This window comes from Chlorocebus sabaeus, chromosome 4 (genome assembly GCF_047675955.1).
Source record: "Chlorocebus sabaeus isolate Y175 chromosome 4, mChlSab1.0.hap1, whole genome shotgun sequence".
Taxonomy (NCBI): Eukaryota; Metazoa; Chordata; class Mammalia; order Primates; family Cercopithecidae; genus Chlorocebus; species Chlorocebus sabaeus.
In genome coordinates, this window is record NC_132907.1 from 36,496,107 (window position 1) to 36,517,002 (window position 20,896).

The 20,896-nt window shown below is 37.8% G+C and overlaps 1 protein-coding gene across 2 annotated transcripts in view; it reads right to left on the bottom strand.

Annotated features, from left to right (window-relative positions):
- Positions 1–3,542: 3,542 nt before the first annotated feature.
- The window catches only part of RAB3C (RAB3C, member RAS oncogene family), a 291,721-nt gene continuing 274,367 nt past the window's right edge, over positions 3,543–20,896 (bottom strand). For both annotated transcript variants that reach the window (XM_007973282.3, XM_007973272.3), the window contains exon 5: positions 3,543–11,737. In XM_007973282.3, the coding sequence (XP_007971473.1) occupies positions 11,550–11,737 (188 nt within the window). In that variant the 3' untranslated portion in view covers positions 3,543–11,549. The remainder of the gene's footprint in view (positions 11,738–20,896) is intronic.

Here is a 20,896-nt window from a genome sequence, read left to right on the forward strand (position 1 = left end):
GAAGGGAGTAGAAGAGACAGGAACAAGAGTAGAAAGGAAAAATAAGACTTGGATGGAGAAGATGGCAATTTTTGCTTGTATCTTCAAACTCTGGCTTTATTGGCTTTTTAAAAACATATAGTGATATATAAGACTCTCAAATGGAAATAAAACCCTCCTTAGACTATCCTCATTCAATAACCTTCTCTTTTATTTTTCTTTCAAAGTACCTGAAAGAATAGTGTCTCACCTTGTTCATCACCATTTACTTCTCCATTCAGTGCAATCTGTCTTTCTCCCTCATAACTATTCTAAAACTGCTTCGGTCAAGTTGACTTCGAGCTATTTTTTTTTTCTTTTTAAATTATTTTAAGTTCAGGAGTACATGTGCAGGTTTGTTATATAGGTAAATTGTGTGCTGTGGGGGTTTTGTGTACAGATTGTTTCATCACTCAGTAATAAGAATAGTACCCAATAGGTAATTTTTCAGTCCTCATCCTCCTTTCAGCCACCACCCACAAGTACTGTCCTGTGTCTGCGTCCCTAAATTGTATGACTGGCAATTGTGATTTCACTTTACATCATCCAAAAATGTGGATCACTCCTTCTTTCTTAAAACGGGCTCCTCTCTTGGCTTCTTGTGTCCCGTTCTCACTTGATTCTCCATCCATCCCTTTGACCACTCCTCTTTCAAGTCTCCTTTGTGAACTTGTTTTCCTTGGCTGCCCATAAATATCGTGTGCCCTACTTCTCAATCTGCTCTTCTATCATTTGAAACATTCCCCAGCACATCATTTTCTCTACACACCAAGTCTTGGTTATCATCTACATACTAGAACTTTCCAGAACTCTCTTCTGAACTCTAGATCTGCACCCTCCAGATGTTCACTGAGTTGCATCCTTTGCACATCCTCTAGAAACATCAATCATAACACTGTGGATATGGAACTCATTCTCTTTTCTTTAAACCTACTGCTACAGTTGTACTTTCTCTCTTAGTTAATGGCAAAATCAACCAAGCCAGAAGCCTGAAGGTCATCCTTGGTTTCTTCCTCTTCCTCTTCCTGAATCTTACTGGTCACCATTTCTTACCTTCTAAAATGAATTTTCATGTATTCCCTTCTCTTCGTTTCTATCATTCTGCAATTAATTTAGAGATAAAACTTCTAGGTTACTGTAATAGCTGTCTAATACTCTTTCTGTTTCTGCTATTGCCTCCCTTTAATTCATTTCTCATATTGCCAATTTTGTGATCTTCCAAAATTCAAATCTGTTCAAACTTCTTCCTGGCTTAAATCTGTTCAAGAATTCTCCACAGCTGGAGAATGAAATCTAGACATTTAAAGCACTTCTGATAAATGTTATGACCTCAGCCCTTGCTCTTTCTCCTTTTGTTTCATCCTGTGATCACCCTATGTGAATGGCTTTGAAATTCCATAAATACACCATGCTCTGCTAAACTTCTGTGGTTTTCTCCTCATGCTTGGAGCAGTCGTCTGTCACATGTGCCCCTGCATAATTCCTACCTCTCCTGTATGTTTTAGCTCAGTCCTTGTTTCCTCTAGTAGGCCTTCTCAGAACATCCCAGCCCTTGCTTTCAATCTAGGTTAATAATTGCTTCTTTCTGTGCTTTCACTGTAGCTTGTGTTTAACCTCTATATTGACACTAATCAAATTATATTGTAATTGTCTGCTTGGTAGAATATTGTTTTGAAATATTAATCCAGATTTTCATCCAACACTCACTTTCCATATATTTTCTATACCCTTTGCCTTTCTTCCACTTAGCAGAATTGCTTTAAGGGAGAGGCAGTACTTAAAAAAGAAAACATAATTTTTAGATAAAATTTCCTGAGATTTAAATTAATAAACAATGAGAAATTCTACCTCAAAAGGACTCAGGTCATTAACAATAGATTAGGAAGAAAAGATGAGCAGCCAGTCTCCATCAGACTAAAGCTTCTTTGGACTGAGTAAGGGGTTGAGAAATTAGAGGAGAAAGAGGAGAACCAAGAACCAAGAGGTGGAGTGTCCCTGAGAACTGTGCAAAGATTTTGTGGCCTTTTATTTAGAAGGTGTCCTTTTCAAGTCTGTTAGGAAGTTGAGGAGAGAATGACTTAGCATTTTCTGAGGGTGACAGATGTTTTCTGTTTCATGCCTACTGTCTCAATGCTATTGAGTAAGTGGCCACATAGTAACTTCATGTTTTAAAATTAATTCAAAGCTAAGGGGATATTACTTGAGGGAATAGGATAGAGGAAGATTTCTGCTAAAACTGGTTGGATCTGGTTCTGCCACAAGAGCCCCAGAATAATCAGGAAACATGTGAAGTCTTTCTGGGCTCCTAATTTTTTTTTTTAAGTTTTGAACTGAGTTTTATTGATTGTTATAAATTTATCTGGGGGCAAAGGATTACAGTCTAAAAAATGCATTTTATAACATTTCAAAGAGGAAATTTTTGTGAGCTCTTTTGAAATGAAACAAATTTCCAATGTTCATTTTAAATATTTATTAGACATACATATGAAGGAATATTTAGTTTATCAATGATGAGTTTTTTTATTGATGTAAACTTACACATTTTCCTCTATCACAATGGTTTAAGTTCATGGAGGGTCAGGACTCTATTGTATGTATTTTCATGTATACTGAGAAATTAGCATATAAAAGGCGTTTTGTAAGTATTTGTTGATAATATAACTAGAAATCCCTTAATTTATTATCATTGTTTTCTTATTTTTGGTTTCTTAAGTGCTACCTGCTTTGTGTACCCAGGGAGGTTACCCTTCTATTACCAAGTTCAGTTCAGGAAGCTAATTTGACCCATGGGGCTCATGTGGATCTTCCAGGGACCTTCCCTCTTGACTGATTTTTGGTGCAGACTCCTGGAAATTGCCCTGAGGAATATTTGGAATAAATTCTCTAGAATCAGTTCTGTTAGCACAAGAAGAACGCTACAAGATTGCAAAATTAGTAGTAAGTCTGCTGTGATACAAATAGATTGGTAGCTGGGTGCTTCCCCATGCCTTGAGGTACATGGCCAAGGAGAGCCTGCACAGCATCCTAATCATCACTGCACCAAGTATTGTGCATTAAATGACACCCATTACATTCACACATCCCATCCACATGTTGTCCCTGTTGACTGCCCTTGCCTCAGGCTATGTCAGTAGGGTGCCAAGTAATCATCAAACCTTAGACTTCTGATTTAGGGACACATGGTCTTCAAGTTGCAGACCTGAAGACCTTTTACTCGCTTAGCAGCTATTCTTGATCCTACAGCTAAGGGCTTTGTAACTCTGGAACCCAGTCAATTGGGTCAGATAGAAAGTTGCCGATCTTAAAAGATTACGAGCATTAGAATTCATTCCTGTGCCTAAGTCCAAATTCATGTGTGAGATACTCAAAGCCCTAAATATGTTCACTCTTCATCTTCAGTTCAAACTCAGTGTTGTACCAAAGATTATTGAAGTGGAAGAAGAAATGGAAATAAGCATCCTAGGATGAAAAATAATACAAATTGAAAGGAGACGAAAAACATTAATCAGACTAAGCCTAAGAAATTCAGGAATATAGTCTCTTAGATATTTATTGTAATCTTCAAGAAATAAAACAAGATAAACTCAAAGAACAATAACCACTTTCTATACAGAATTCACATACAAACTGAATACCTAATAGAGCACATACCATTTTTACACAATTAATTTCAATAAAGATAATTAAAACTTCACAATGTGAATACACTTCATAGCTTTAAACCCACACAAGAGCTCCTGTGGACACATGAAGAGTCACAATATTTGCTATGCAGCAGTAGTTTTCCACTAAATGTCAGTCACTATATGAAAGCATTAAGCTGTTTTCAATATTTTCTTAAGAAGAGTTCCACAGTGCAGTCACTGAGAAGGAGCCAAAAGTGCCTGGTTCCAAAGGAAGATCTTCATCTGTGCATTTCCAATGCCCTTTATGGGAAACATGGAGCTACAGAAAAATCTCTGGGTACACATCTGCCAGGTGGCATTTGTTGGATAATTTCTCATGGTTTGGTGCACTGGCAAATGTCTAAATCAACTGCTGTAATGTGGCATTAAAGCAATTTGCATATTGTGGCTTGAGCTGCTCAGCACAGAGGAATATGATGATACAACAGCTTGTCTTCCTCATGGAGACCAAAAGGTAGGGAGCTAAACTGGGATAATTTGAGTGGTTTCAAAGGGCCAGTTTGGCTGTCTTAAGAAAAACAATGATCTATAGCTGATAGCTTTGTCTCTCTTCCATTCAAAGGAAAAATAACTGTGGACTTTCCCACTTATTTTCCTGGCACAATCTCCTCACTACCTTATTCTTTCCGGAATTATGTTTGACCTCTTCAATGGAGCCCTCTCTGACTCTTCCAGTTCTTACAGGTCCCCCATTCTCTGTGCTCCTATACCCTGACATAACCTAGCATTTAGATTATACCTGGACTTTTTTTCCCTTGTTCTCATTAGGGACAGGAGCCATACCTCTTCCATGTTTGATTCCCACAGCACTGAGCATATGGAGTTCAATAACTATGTGACAACTAACTAAACATTCAACCACACCCTTAAATTATCATTCTAATGTTGGCTACCTGCTTCCATTTTAAAAAAAATTTGGCACAAGGTTGTCACTAATCTCCCTATTTTACCCACCTTCACTTGACTTCTTCAGTGGGTTTTGAGAGCTAAGAACAAATTTCAGTCTATCACAGTTACATTCAGGCCACATATCACCCACATAGACCAAATCCATTTAATATGATTGGCACATCCTCACATGTCAATCTCCAGCCAAGCACCATAGAGAGAACTGAAGGCTTTATATGATGAACACATGGCCATGGTCATCTAGAACCAACTGTCATCAATTTTAGTGAATATGTCATAACTTGTTTTTCTTCCTAAAGGTTTCATGACTTATCCACTAATTGAATGAAAAGGCAAAGCACAGTATTAAAATGAATGCTTTGCCTTAAAAAGAGAAATGGCAAATAGGAGTTTAAGATGGTTATTCTACTTTAAAATTCACATACATAAACATTTATAGCTTTTAGTTATCCAGCAACTAGGCTTAAATTCTTGATTTTGCATCTCAGTGAAGTTCCAGGCCACCAATTAGCATTAAACAAGGGAGTTTGAGGATGAATATATGAGTTTATGATGGCATTACGAAGTATTCAAGGATTCTGATTTGTTCATCTTATATCACCAGTGTGGACAACTGAGAATTGAAAGTGAATACAATGTTAGCTACAACCTAAAAATACATTGGTATTTTAGAATTCCCAGGGTCGACAGTGTTGAATTCGTAAATAAAACACAAGTTTGAGTAACAATAAAATATACATACAAATACAGAGGTGAACATTTTTAGTAGACATGTCATGTGATCAACCTTTCTGAGAAGAAAAACATGACTTTTCCTAACGCACATAGTTTTTCTTAGGTATCTAAATTACTTGCTTAAAAGTAAAATGTACACTTTTATGTGACCAAGAAAATTTTGAGTTATAGAAGGAGATGCTTTTATAAAATAAATGGACAGCCATTCTGACTTCACAATAAAATCCACAATTCTAAAAGACAAAATTGACACATATTTCCAGATACTAAATGTTTGGTTTTATAAGAAAAAAGTATTTTGAAGTAGGCACAGAGGGGTTTTACATGACACCAATAAGATATTTACTGTATAAATTGCACCACTAGACAAATACAGCTACAAGAAAATCATTTGAATAAGTCACACAGCTATCAAAGCATCTCACACATTCATTATAATTCACTCTTTCATACTAGTTTATATACACTGAGTGAGTCATTAAATATTGCACTTATTGGCCCATGAACCCTCAATTCTGAGGTGTTGAAAATAGAAAACAAATCTATTTTTATAACATATTTCATGCAACATTTAAGACATTTCAGTTCTACAAACACCATTAAATAGTTGTACATTTGGACAGTCCAACGGTATCACATCACGTCTGACATTAACAATATATTAACAGGAATTACAGGACAGTTTTCCTTCAGCACATATCCTAGGGATAATGAGACAATGCATGGAAAGCCATCATATTGATACAGCAAACAATACCCAAACTTTACTTTTACAAGAAGTATGGAACCACTTGAAAGATGTAAGTCATGCTCACGTCCCTGAAAAGGCAGGTGTCTGAGTGGCTCATGTACCATCTGTGTCTGTAAGAAGAGCATTCACGAACCTAAGCAATACCTAGCTCCAAATAACATGAATGCAAAATAATTTGCATCAAGAAATAAAGCCACAGCCAACTCTCACTTGTCCACGATGAAGTAAATATGAACACAGGTGAATGAAATACACAGGTAACCCCAAACCTCATTTCAGCAAGTAATGACTGTTTGAAACTCCACCAGTAATGGTTGCTGATGGGAAGTAAATGGTGAAATTTGAGTCTCATTTTCTATTCTTGGTCCTGTCATTCCATGAGGATAGCATTTTGAAAAACTGCAGTAATTTAAAAGAAAGTCAGAAAGTAAAAGAGAACTGCAAATAGTTCAATTTGTCCACTAGCTAGATGGTCTGATCTTAACACGAGAGCTCTGAGTGAGGTTTTAAAATAACTCATTTCTGTTATCTAGAATGTTTGCGAAATGTATTTCCCCTCCACTCTCTCTGTTTAGAGGAAATTAATTACACGCACAGACTAATCAAACCAAATTGGTGTGAAGAACCGATTTTATGGACCTTATAAGTAAGATGTGAGTTATAGCTGGAACATAGTAAAAGCTCCCTTTTCCCTAGCACTGAGAAAGCACCATAGATGGAATTTTCCCTTCTTAAAAAAAAAAGTATCAGTGTTTACCTGATACCTTTGTATCAGGCGAGTGAGCCTGTGATTGATTGTTGAGAAGGGCAGCACTGTGTGTGTAATCTAAGAGCAAATATTTCAGTGTATCAAAGGGAAATACTATTTGACTGGAGTGTCAAGCATTTCTGTAAATGTTTTTAAGAAAAAAATTATTTGTGAAATACCAGTAACAATAGGTAGATACGTTTTAGATAAATCCCCCAACTTGTTTTTTCTCTGTTTGGGGGTACTATATTTCTACAACCTAGAGCCCTTTAGACACAGTGCAGTGCAGGGGTAAAGGCTTTTTTATTGTGGTCATAAACTTCATCTTTTACTTGATTTGATCCAGTAAATTCTATGATATAAAACAGGTTTATGTCTTTAATTGACTTTGGTCAAAAATTCATCTAAAATATGAAGAACTCCCAAAAGCTGGCTCACAGGTTCAACATATCAGAAAGACTTCACCATTTTACAGGCAAACTACTAAAGCGAAGGTAGTCAACGCACACAGGCAGAGTTGAGCAGAGCTGTAGAGGTTGCATTTTCCAGGGAGTGACAGAAAGGCCACATGGTTGTAGTTGCTCATATGGCACCCAGACAGCACACTAAGTGACTATACGCGCAAAGGAACAGAGTTCCGGGTTCTAGTCATGCAAACTGTAATTGTGAGAGAAAGCGTTCTTCAGATGGACAGGCCAGCTCTGAAGTAAGCCACACCAAAAATACCTGATTGAGCATTCCAGTAGTACTATGAAGATTATTAACAAACACACAGTAACTTTTTGGTCTAGAAGGGTTTTAGTTATGACTTTTTTATAAATAAGATTCATATCACAGTTTTTCACATGCAGGTGCTACCTCAGCTTGCTACAGCTTGGTAGTTTGGATAGGCTTTTAATATAGTCCCACAAATGCCACACTGTTAACTAAAAGATCACATAAGGTACACCCTCAACCATGCACTAAGATACATGTTGGATAAAGCACATCACAATGAACCACTGATTATGGATTACCATGCTCTAAAATTAATGTTGCTTCGTGGAAGTTCAGTTAATAGTGGAATGTATTTAACTTTTAAAAGAGAAGAAGAAGGTTATATATACCCGAAAGTCTATCATCAGCATAGATGTATTTAAAATTGAAAGTTTAAATTGGTTCCTTAAAAAAATAACCAGTGTACTAAACAAAAGGCCTATAATTGATATGATTTAAGTAGGTGAAATATGTATTTGTTTACTGAGTGTATTGATGTCTTGTATAATTTGGGTTGTAACTTTGTAGATTTTGTTTGTTATCACAATGCCACAACTTTCTGCTACAACTGAAGGCATCGTCATAGTTTTCTTTCCAAGTAAAATCTTGGCACTTAGTTACCAGGCAGCAAAAAAAAATACTGAACTTCAAGTGACTGTAAGGAGGAACTAGAAGAACCTCCTAGCTTTCACAATCATTAGAAGTTCATCAAGGCAGTTGGAGCTGTTCACTGGGGGCAGCAACAATGAACTGATTCATTGTCCTGAAGCAATTTCTCTTATGAGCGTGTAGAAGTAATGCTAACATTCAAACTGCCATCTTAGGACGCTTCGTGCACCTTCTATTTCCATCCCCATCTCCAAAAACTGAAATGCTGATTCACTCTGAGGATGGCTATTTAAGCGAAATAATTTTCAGTCCAATTTTTCAGTTGCATTAGGAAAATAAAGGAAGGTACCAACACCAAAGCTCTTGGAAGAATCTATTTGGTACAGTTAAGGTTTATTCCTAAAGGTATTTAGAGGAGTGAAAGTGGTCAGGTAATGAGTAGCAAAGGAAAGTAAATTCATACTTAAAACACTAATTTAATTGCATCCAAGACAAGAGATAAATGTGTATGACTTACCAACTACCAGGAGTATGTACTTTTTAAAATGTCTTGTTCTTTTAAATATAAATTTAGTTAGGCCATTGATAAAAATGACCTACATTTAGTTATGTATTTAGACTATTGATAGATGACGATTTAGTGTGTGTGTGTGTGTGTGTGTGTGTGTGTGTTGGCCAAAAGGCTGAAAAACCTTGGAACAATAGTGTTATAATTTATAAGTAACATAGCTCAGTGTCAATGAAAGCTCACTTAGTTAACCTTGGGTTGGTCCCACCATTTACCAAATTTGATGTTAAAACCCAGATTTTTAAATGCAATTACAGCAGGAAAGTAAGTGTTCTTTCTCTTGAGCTCTGTGACTGTTTCTCTGGAAACCTCTCATTGAATTATTTGGAATAGAAATCCTAGCAGGGTGGGAGTTTCAGAACTGAGAATCAATGAAAAAGGCTTCACTTCCATTGGGGTTTAGAAATTAGAAAGTATCAGATGTCTCTTGGCAATGACACTTAGGCTATTGTTGCATGCCTCTCCCCTGACTGGCTAAAATGTTTCCACTTCGGGATGTTTGACACTGTGTAAGTGGGAGCTTGGCTTAGGGCTTCCCCATCTAAGGGCCGATTAATTTCAACAGCAATCAGTTCTTCAGGGAAGGGGTTTTCCTCTGAGCAAAACTCAGCTCTTTCACTTTTAAATACTGTCTCATTTTGCTTTTCATTTTACCACAATACACACATCAAGGTCCTTCTGAAAAAGCCATCAAAATATTCTTTTTAAGCTTTTTACATCTATTTGTATTTGTGGGTTGAGGGCTGCAAAGGAGGATGGGAAGGGTTTCCTGCTTTATTAGTTCCTTTTAGATTGTACAAGTGAGCTTAATAGCTATATCATTTAACACGGCCACATTCTGGCCCAAGTTACAGAAATATTATAACATTGTGCAAACAGACGACTGCTGCAAACAAATCTGTTTTTACGCCCCCTGCTTCTTTCTCTCCCTTCACTGTAATTCCTGTGATTTTGAAGTTGGTTGCCCCATTAAAAGCTAAGAAAACATTAATGTTTTCTTGTCTTTACTATGCTAAGGTTTGCTTTGCAGGGTGCCAAAGTAGAAATGTACTACCGATTAGTGGATCTTCAACTAGGAAGGTGAGAAATAACATGGAAATGCTTAAAGCATTCCAAATGCTCTCTCCCCTAATTTCCAACTTTTAACTTACTAATGTGTGCGAACTAGTTCTGTGACTTGTAAGGATTTATTCTCCAGAGATATCTTTAGATATATGCCCGTTTCACTTGTATTCAATACTTTTATGGGAAGCCTCTCTATTTTTTGAAAAGAGGAAAAAATTTCTTTGACATAAACACCAAAAAAGAGAAAGTTCACTTAATGGAACTATCCTTCCAAATCCACCAAATGATCCCTGCTGCCTTCCTAAATCCTAGCTGTAAATAATGCTGGACAGTGATCCAGAGGCGAAGTCTCCCTGCTGCTCTGTACAGCTGATAGGATTTGTTGTTTTCTCTTTATTCATATAGGTTCTTTAGGAATTTGTGATACAAAATTAGAATGTTCCAATGGTTTCCTTCCTCTTTTAAATTGCTAGGGACCCTAAATATTTCTGAAATTGAAACACTACAGTTATAGAATGTTTCCCGTGTAACTTAAGCATTCACGTAATAGGAATATGCTTTAGAATTTATGAACATCTGGACTTAAAAAGATGACTAAAGATTAAAATTTCCCTTTTTCTTGGGACCCTTTTAAATCTGATTTAAATAACATCTAAACAGGTAAAAGAACTTAGCTGAAGTTTGAGAAGATGGCCGTGTTTGAGGAGGCAAGTCTACATCCTATGGAAAGAGGAGCCCTAACAAACTTCAACAAAAGCTCTAGTCCAAGAGTGGTGACGGTTCCAGAAAGTGATGGTGGTAGTGGTGTGCATTATGGGGGTTGGGGAAGGCAAGTCATTGAAAACTAAGGGAGCTTGGACCTTGGAATTCCATAGCTACTCATACTCTTTTTGGTTACAATGCTTGTTGCATAACTGGCATTCAGTAGATACATCTCAATCTGTTCGATGATGCCAAATATTCACAGAGTTGGGTAGAATCAGTGGGAAAAAAGTCCTGGGTAGGTATTTGCTTATTTAAACATGTAAACGAAGATTATTGTTAAATAGCCCCAGTCAGGTTGTATTAATGACTTAGGAACATTGCAAGGACCTTAAAAACAACATTTCAATATCTTTATAGGTCAATTATCTCCTCAGTTATTAATAACAGTGAAATAAAGACACAGTTCCCAACAGTAAACTGACCAGACTCATGACAGCATCCCTAATCATGAAAAACTTCCCTTTGATTTTCAACTAAGAGTAAAGCAAATGAAGTCTTGTGACATCTTCTCCTGTGTGTGTGTGTGTGCGCGCGCACACACACACACACACACACACGCACACACAGAGCAATTCCTTGGTCATCATTCCTACAAGTGAATAGCATAATTTGAATCAATGGGACAAAAGCCAGTTGTAGCGAAATTATAGTCTGATGTCCCAGAAGTAGTCTGAGAACAAGTTTGAAACAAAAAGAGCCTAGCAGACAAATAAATAACAAGTCACGTGCAGGTACCAGATGTTTATAGATGGCTAGTCCTTACAAATTTAAGATCACATATTTGCCACATATTAAACAGGAAATCTCCCAAGAATTGAATGCATGTATGAGCCATTGACATCAAATTATTCCTTCAAATAATTATTAGGCAGTATAAATGAAGGCTAACAGACCATTTACAAATGCTGTTTCGTGAAGCTGCCTGTGTGCATGGGGACACTAGCAGGCACAGTTGGGCTGCGGTGGAGGAGGGGTTTCCTTGAGTCTTGTGTTCTGCTTTGCAGCAGTGATGGCAGGATCAGTCTCCAAACTCTCTGACATTTTGTCGCAGATGATATCCACAAGGCGCTCAAATGTCTGCTTGACATTAATGTTATCCTTGGCACTTGTTTCAAAAAACTCAAAACCTAGAAGAAACACACAGAAACACAATTTGGTTATTTCACATTTCTGAAATTAAATGGGACTTGATTATGGCTTTCAATGGTGATGAGGTGATGGTGAGACATCAGTGGGTGGTGGGTTTGGGGTAGGTAAGAGATTAGAGGTGGGCAGGAGGTACCATTTAAGCAAATGTTACCATCTCTTACTCCATTAACCATGAACAAAAGAGTTATAAAGTGGAATTGGTGATGTTCACATTTTATTTTTCTCTCTTGATTCATTTGCATTATCAGCATGACTGAAGAGATTAAAAATATCCTATTGCAAGAGTTAGTACTGACAACAGTAAGAATCCTCAACACCACATCTATCTTTAAGAATCTTCAACACCAAATCTATCTTTTCCATCCCTTCCCTCAACCCCTAGTCCACCATGTAGACTCTTGCAATCTTTTCGTGGCATCATTTGGCATTTTATTCTGTTTTTATTTCCAGATTCTACCAGAATTTGTAATTTTAATTTTTTAAATCAATTTAAAGCTCAGAAGCCTTGGTGTGCTTGTTCTGCTGTAAAAGGGAATACCAAGCTCCAATATAATCCTGCTCTAACTTTTCCATTTCTGCCCTGCTGCTGCCTAACAATGGGTCTGAGAGTTGCCTTCTAGTAAATTTTCAGCATCTAAAAGGACACAAGATGGCACTGAAGAGTCATAAGATTTACCTTAAACCTGCTTCAGCCTCCTTCAGAAAATTTTTGAGCAGTGTTATTCCAACGGCCCTCCAGGGCTTTGTATACCTCTGCACCTATCAGCTGGGTGCTGATTTTTCCATAGCGTCTGTTATCTATCAGCAGCAATGTCTTTACCAACATCTGGGAAAGGGCACTTGGTAAATTTCAAATGAGCTGCCAGAGATTGTTAAGAAGGTACAAAGTGCAGCAACAATTTCACACGTTCACCTATGTGCCACTGTACCTGGGCAGAAGCAGCCTTAGTTTGCTGTTCTGTACACAGTCTTATCACTCTATTGTTTGTATTCACATTCCACTGGCTGAGCTTGCCAGTCAGTTGCCATGACAACCTCCCCACTAGGCCAGCCAGAGATTGCTCTGGTCCATTCAGGGGACATTGATTTAGAATGTGTTGGGCTGAACATAGAAAGGCTTTTCTAATCCATTCTGAATTTTACACCCTATAAATCCTTCTGGTTACATCTGGCCCTATCTCAGAGGAGCCACATGGATTCAAAATGATTAAATCATGTGATTTCATCCCAAGTCCTGGGGCCAAAGGAAAAAGAACAGACTAATATTTTGCATCCATGTCAAAATCCCTCAAATAACCTAGAAATACTTATTTTCTTAAATAGTATTGAAGCTAGACAACAAAACGCAATTGTCGTGAGATAAAATCTCCAACTTAGTCGTTATACTATTTGGTTCAATGACTACATCTCAGCTTGAATTTCACTAGCTACTCTCTTGTTGAAATCCACATGAATAACTGCAGGATTGGGGCTGAAGAACATCAGTAGAGTCCAGGTTCTATAAAATAGAGGTGGATATTTCAAACCATTGTGGCTTACATTTTTCTTTCCTTTTGTCTCTCTAGACAATGCTTATATGGTTCTCTTATAGTCTACATTTAAAAAATCTACAGATAAGGCCCTCTGGTGTTAACAGAGCTCTCTTTTCTAATGTTTATACAGTCTTTAGAGCTAGATCATTCAACTTCCAGTAATTCAATCCAGATTTGGGTAAAGGCAAGTATGGATCTAAGCAAGATCCTTGTTGCTAAGATATCAGAAGTATTGGTATCCTTGTGGTGATTTTCCCAGACCTAATGGGAGGATGCTTTATGTCATAAGATACCAAGAACCCACTGAAGAATTCAAAATCTCTGAATGAGGCTTTGAAGAATAAACATCCAATAATTTGGTACAAAGGTCTCATTTACAAGTTCAATTTTTTCATGTCTTTTGCTAACACTTCTTGTACTTATCAGTATGATTTGGGAAATCACTGAGCTTGAATGGTATCATAAAATGTTTAGCCATTATGAAAGGATGATAATCCGCACAAGACTTTGTCAAATGTGACTCCTTTAGCCTGGGTATCTCAATACCCTATCATCATATTGGTATACAATTTGAGGTCAGTAAAATGATCTTTGATCTCAGAAGCCAACATGCTCTCAGCTTCTCAACCTTAACTGGAACCCTAAGATTATGTGGCTATTAAAGAGACAGTGTGCCAGAAATAATGGCACCCATTTATTCAGCATGCTGAGAAGGCAACATCATGACATGGTGAGAGACAGATTATCAGTCAAAAGATGTGGGATCTAGCCCCACTTACCAACACTTCTAGCTTTGGGACCATGAACAAGTCACTTTTTAAAAAATCCTTACTTTCCTTACTTATGACATTTGCCTTACTTACAGGGTTATCATGAAGCTAAAATGAGAAAAGATAGGCATAAGTGCCAAGCAAACTAGAAAATGCTATGATAACAACAATAGCAATAATAAACTAACATTTGTTGAGTGATTACTATATAATAGGTACTATTCAAAGCATTTTATACATTTTAACTCATTTTATCCATTAGTAGGTGCCATTATTTCCAATTTACTGATGAAATAGAGGCGGAAAATGGCTCTGTAATTTGCTCAAGTATTTCCTTGCTCAGCTAGTAATTGGCAAAGCTGGAACATGAACTACTAACTTGTACACTCTCCTGCTTCTCCAGATACACTGAAAAAGTAAGCTACCATTTTGTTTTGGCTAAATGGTAAGTCCTATGTTAATTAACAATCACAATATACCATAAACTTTCATCAAGTCAAATAATCAGAAAATAATTAACTAGATTTAACACTGCCAGTAAACCAAATGAAACAATCTTTCTTGGTGATTCCAAAAGTACTCTGATATCTCATACTGCTTAAGATTCATCAAGATGGTCATCGTGACAGCTGTATTTCTACACAGAATTCTAGATTTATAGATATAAAAAGTTATGGAGGCTGGGTGCAGTGGCTCATGCCTGTAATCCCAGCACTTTTGGAGACTGAGGTGGGTGGATCACCAAGGTCAGGAGTTCGAGACCAGCCTAGCCAACATGGTGAAACCCTGCCTCTACTAAAAATACAAAAATTAGCCAGGCGTTGTGGGACATGCCTGTAGTCCCAGTTACTCAGGAGGTTGAGGCAGGAGAGTCGCTTGAACCTGAGAGGTGGAGGTTGCAGTGAGCTGAGATTGCACCACGGGCACTCCGACCTGGGTGACAGAGCGAGACTCTGTCTCAAATACATAAATAAGTAAGTAAGTAAGTAAGTAAGTAAATAAATAAATAAATAAATAAAGGTTCTGGAAGTTAAAGTGCCTCTCATTGACCAGATATGCTGGGATCTCTTGTTATAGGTTTGTCATAAAATAAGATATTCAGGATTGAAATCAATATCATTAGTATTTTAGCATGTAGTAGTTTAGATTTGGGGTACAAGGATTTAGTTTAGGATTGGGGTACAAGTGGGGCTTGATTTTCTATCCAAGCAAATCCGTCTTTTCATTCAATCATCTGCATATGACGACGTTCATGCCCAAAACTGTGTGTGCCCGTGGGTACTTAAAGCTTATGGCCTAAGTTATAATCACTAACCCAACCACTACAGCCTTTGTTCTTCACTAACTCAGATTTTATGGCTGTTATTTCCCAGTATCTCTGTATTTTGAGATCAGTTCTCAGTATTCTGAGCTTGGTCTCAGAGATCTTTAATCTCCCATTCATATACACCAACATCAGTGGGAGGCTGGGTCAATGATGCTTCAGAAACAGAGTCATATAACTTTGAAGATCACTTCCAATCTACTGGGTAGAAGAGTGTTTTTCAACAAGATCAAATAAGTAGCCCAAGGTCACACAGCAAGCCGATTGTGAAGTCTGACAAAAACCTCCTGTTAAATAGGTTACCGATTTAGCTTACAGCCTTGAACACCTGTCTTTCAGACTACATCATCCAGAATTAGTATTTTCAGCTCATGTAGGTTTCTTCATCAGCAAATCAATGAAGTCTTTCACTTAACTGTAGAAACTCTGATCATTCTTTCTCATGCTTCCCTTAACAAAGCCTTTCTAATCTCTCTGGCAGAGGCAGGAGGCACTATTCCTGAGACGCATGAGTTTTACACCATGGTCCAGCACATCTCTGTTGTTGGCTTCCTCATGCCTAATCCTGAAAGGGTCACATCTGCCCTTTCCAAAAACCACTACAGGTACAGTGGGACACTAATCCCTTCAGGTTCACCTGACATTAGGGACCAAATAAAAGCTTGGAAAGGTTTTGTTTGATAAAACATGTTAGCTATGCTGAGGAAAGAAGAGCAGAAGCACAAAGCCAACCTGTGTTTGTCTTCATGGTGGACACTGAAAGAGCAAGCAGAGACAGGCAGTGTAAGCCAGACTTCGCTCTAGTGCCAAAGGCTGTGATCCTTCACCCTGACTTCATAGGATTGGAGGTTCACCCTCATTAGAATCACCTAAAGTACGGGCTGGGTGTCATGGCTCATGCCTGTAATGCCAGCACTTTGGGAGGCCAAGGTGGGAGGATTGCTTGACCTCAGGAGTTCCAGACCAACCTGGGCTACATAGCGAGACCGCACATCTACAAAATATACAAAGTTTAGCTGAGTGTGGTGCCACATTCCTGTAATCCCAGCTACTCGGGAGGCTGAAGTGGGAGGACCGCTGAGCCTGGGAGGTCAAGGCTGCAGTGAGCAGTGTTCACGTCACTGCACTCCAGCCTAGGTGACAGAGCAAATCACCTGAAGTGCTTAAAAGTTTCTGAACTCCACTCTACACATACTGAACAATGGGAATCAAGAGGGGTGTATGGGGCTTCAGAATACGCATTTTTAACAGGCTGCTTGGGAGGTTTCTTATGCACATGTAAGGTTAAGATTTACCCTTCTCTGTACACCCATGTTCATAGCAGCATTATTCACAATAGCCAAAAGGTAGAACTAATCGAAGTGCCTATCAACCTATGAATGGATAAACAAATGTGTTATACACAAACAATGGAGTATTATTCAATTTTAAAAGAAAGAAAATTTTCACTCATGTTATAACATGAATGAACCTTGAGGACATTATGCTAAGTGTAATAAGCCAGTCACAAAAAGACAAATACTGATTCATGCTACAACATGGATGAACTGTGAAAATAGTATTCTAAGTGAAAAAAGCCTGACATAAAGGACCATATCTTATATGAGACCATTTTATAAGAAATGCCCAGAATAGGTACATCTATAAGACAGGAAGTAGATGAGTGGCTTCCTAGGCTGAGGTAGAGAGTGAGGGAAAAGGCAGAGTGAATGCTGATGGGCAGAGGGCTTCTTTCTGGGGTTATGAAAATATTACAAAATCGACTGTGATGAAGGTGGCACAGTCCTGTGAACATATCAAAAACCACTGAATTGTACACTTTAAATGGGTGAATTTTATGGTATATTAATTATATCTCAATAAAACTCTCTCTCTCTATATATATATATATATGTATGTATTTATATAGTAAGGATCACTGTCCTAAACGAATGAGAATGTATGTTGCCCTTAGAGATTTTTCTGAGAAATCCCATGACCGACTGGGGAAACTATTCCAGTGAATGGCAGAATCCCCTACCACAAAATGGTTCCCATGCTCAACAAGAACGCTTCTTACACGTGTTTAAATCTAATCCTTTTTCTCTGATCTCAGTGGAGATGAAAGAGCAGCTATTTTACTTTTTTTTTATTTTTTAATTTAATTTTATTTATTTATTTCTTTTTTATTATACTTTAAGTTCTAGGTTACATGGGCACAATGTGCAGGTTTGTTACATATGTATACATGTGCCATGTTGGTGTGCTGCACCCATTAACTCGTCATTTACATTAGGTGTATCTCCTAATGCTATCCCTCCCCCCTCCCCCCACCCTACAAGAGGCCCTGGTGTGTGATGTTCCTCTTCCTGTTTCCAAGTGTTCTCATTGTTCAATTCCCACCTATGAGTGAGAACATGAAGTGTTTGGTTTTCTGCTCTTGTGATACTTGGCTGAAAATGATGGTTTCCAGCTGCATCCATGTCACTACAAAGGACATGAACTCATCCTTTTTTATGGCTGCATAGTATTCCATGGTGTATATGTGCCACATTTTCTTAATCCAGTCTGTCATTGATGAACATTTGGGTTGATTCAAAGTCTTTGCTATTGTGAATAGTGCCACAATAAACATATGTGTGTGTGTGTGTTTATAGGAGCATGATTTATAATCGTTTGGGTATATACCTAGTAATGGGATGGCTGGGTCAAATGGTATTTCTAGATCTAGATCCTTGAGGAAGCCACACTGTCTTCCACAATGGTTGAACTAGTTTACAGTCCCACCAACAGTGTAAAAGTGTTCCTATTTCTCCACATCCTCTCCAGCACCTGTTGTTTCCTGACTTTTTAATGATTGCCATTCTAACTGGTATGAGATGGTATCTCTGTTGTTTCGATTTGCATTTCTCTGATGGCTGGTGATGATGAGCATTTTTTCATGTGTCTGTTGGCTGCATAAATGTCTTCTTTTGAGAAGTGTCTGTTCATATCCTTTACCCACTTTTTGAGGGGTTGTTTGTTTTTTTCTTGTAAATTTTTTTGAGTTCTTCGTAGGTTCTGGATATTAACCCTTTGTCAGATAAGTAGATTGCAAAAATTTTCTCCCATTCTGTAGGTTGCCTGTTCACTCCGATGGAAGTTTCTTTTGCCGTGCAGAAGCTCTTTAGTTTAATTAGATCCCATTTGTCAATTTTGGCTTCTGTTGCCATTGCTTTTGATGTTTTAGACATGAAGTCCTTGCCTATGCCTATGTCCTGAATGGTATTGCCTAGGTTTTCTTCTAGGGTTTTTATGGTTTTAGGTCTAACATTTAAGTCTCTAATCCATCTTGAATTAATTTTTGTATAAGATGTAAGGAAGGGATTCAGTTTCAGATTTCTACTTACGGTTAGCCAGTTTTCCCAGCACCATTTATTAAATAGGGAATCCTTTCCCCATTTCTTGTTTTTGTCAGGTTTGTCAAAGATCAGATGGTTGTAGATGTGTGGTATTATTTCTGAGGGCTCTGTTGTGTTCCATTGGTCTGTATCTCTGTTTTGGTACCAGTACTATGCTGTTTTGGTTACTGTAGCCTTGTAGTATAGTTTGAAGTCAGGTAGAGTGATGCCTCCAGCTTTGTTCTTTTGACTTAAGACTGTCTTGGCAATGCAGGGTCTTTTTTGGTTCCATATGAACTTTAAAGTAGTTTTTCCCAATTCTTTGAAGAAAGTCATTGGTAGCTTAATGGGGATGGCATGGAATCTATAAATTACTTTGGGCAGTATGGCCATTTTCACGATATTGATTCTTCATATCCATGAGCACAGAATGTTCTTCCATTTGTTTGTGTCCCCTTTTATTTCCTTGAGCAGTGGTTTGTAGTTCTCCTTGAAGAGGTCCTTCCCATCCCTTGTAAGTTGGATTCCTAGGTATTTTATTCTCTTTGAAGCAATTGTGAATGGGAGTTCACTCATGAATTGGCTCTCTGTTTGTCTGTTAATGGTGTATAAGAATGCTAGTGACTTTTGCACATTGATTTTGTATCCTGAGACTTTGCTGAAGTTGCTTATCAGCTTAAGGAGATTTTGGGCTGAGATGACGGGGTTTTCTAAATATACCATCATGTCATCTGCAAACAGGGACAATTTGACTTCCTCTTTTCCTAATTGAATACCCTTGATTTCTTTCTCTTGCCTGATTGCCCTGGCCAGAACTTCTAACACTATGTTGAATAGGAGTAGTGAGAGAGGGCATCCCTGTCTTGTGCCACTTTTCAAGGGGAATTTTCCAGTTTTTGCCCATTCAGTATGATATTGGCTGTGAGTTTGCCATTAATAGCTCTTATTATTTTGAGATACGTTCCATCAATACCAAATTTATTGAGAGTTTTTATCATGAAGTGCTGCTGAATTTTGTTGAAGGCCTTTTCTGCATCTATTGAGATAATCATGTGGTTTTTGTCTTTGGTTCTGTTTATATACTGGATTACGTTTATTGATTTGCATATGTTGAACCAGCCTTGCATCCCAGGGATGAAGTCCACTTGATCATGGTGGATAAGCTTTTTGATGTGCTGCTAGATTCAGTTTGCCAGTATTTTATTCAGGATTTTTGCATCGATGTTCATCAGGGATATTGGTCTAAAATTCTCTTTTTTTGTTGTGTCTCTTCCAGGTTTTGGCATCAGGATGATGTTGGCCTCATAAAATGAGTTAGGGAGGATTCCCTCTTTTTCTATTGATTGGAATAATTTCAGAAGGAATGGTACCAGCTCCTCCTTGTACCTCTGGTAGAATTCGGTTATGAATCCATCTTGTCCTGGACTTTTTTTGGTTGGTAGGCTCTTAATTATTGCCTCAATTTCAGAGCCTGTTATTGGTCTATTCAGGGATTCAACTTCTTCCTGGTTTAGTCTTGGGAGAGTGTATGTGTCCAGGAATTTATCAATTTCTTCTAGGTTTTCTAGTTTATTTGCATAGAGGTGTTTATAGTATTCTCTGATGGTAGTTTGTATTTCTGTGGGGTCGGTGGTGATATCCCTTTTATCATTTTTTCTTGCATCTATTTGATTCTTCTCTTCTTCTTTATTAGTCTTGCTAGCAGTCTGTCAATTTTGTTGATCTTTTAAAAAAAAAAAAAACAGCTCCTGGATTCATTGTTTTTTTTGGAGGGTTTTTTGTGTCTCTATCTCCTTCAGTTCTGCTCTGATCTTAGTTATTTCTTGCCTTCTGCTAGCTTTTGAATGTGTTTGCCCTTGCTTCTCTAGTTCTTTTAATTGTGATGTTAGGGTGTCAATTTTAGATATTTCCTGCTTTCTCTTGTGGGCATTTAGTGCTATAAATTTCCCTCTACACACTGCTTTAAATGTGTCCCAGAGATTCTGGTATGTTGTATCTTTGTTCTCATTGGTTTCAAAGAACATCTTTACTTCTGCCTTCATTTTGTTATGTACCCAGTAGTCATTCAGGAGCGGGTTGTTCAGTTTCCATGTAGTTGAGTGGTTTTGATTGAGTTTCTTAATCCTGAGTTCTAGTTTGATTGCACTGTGGT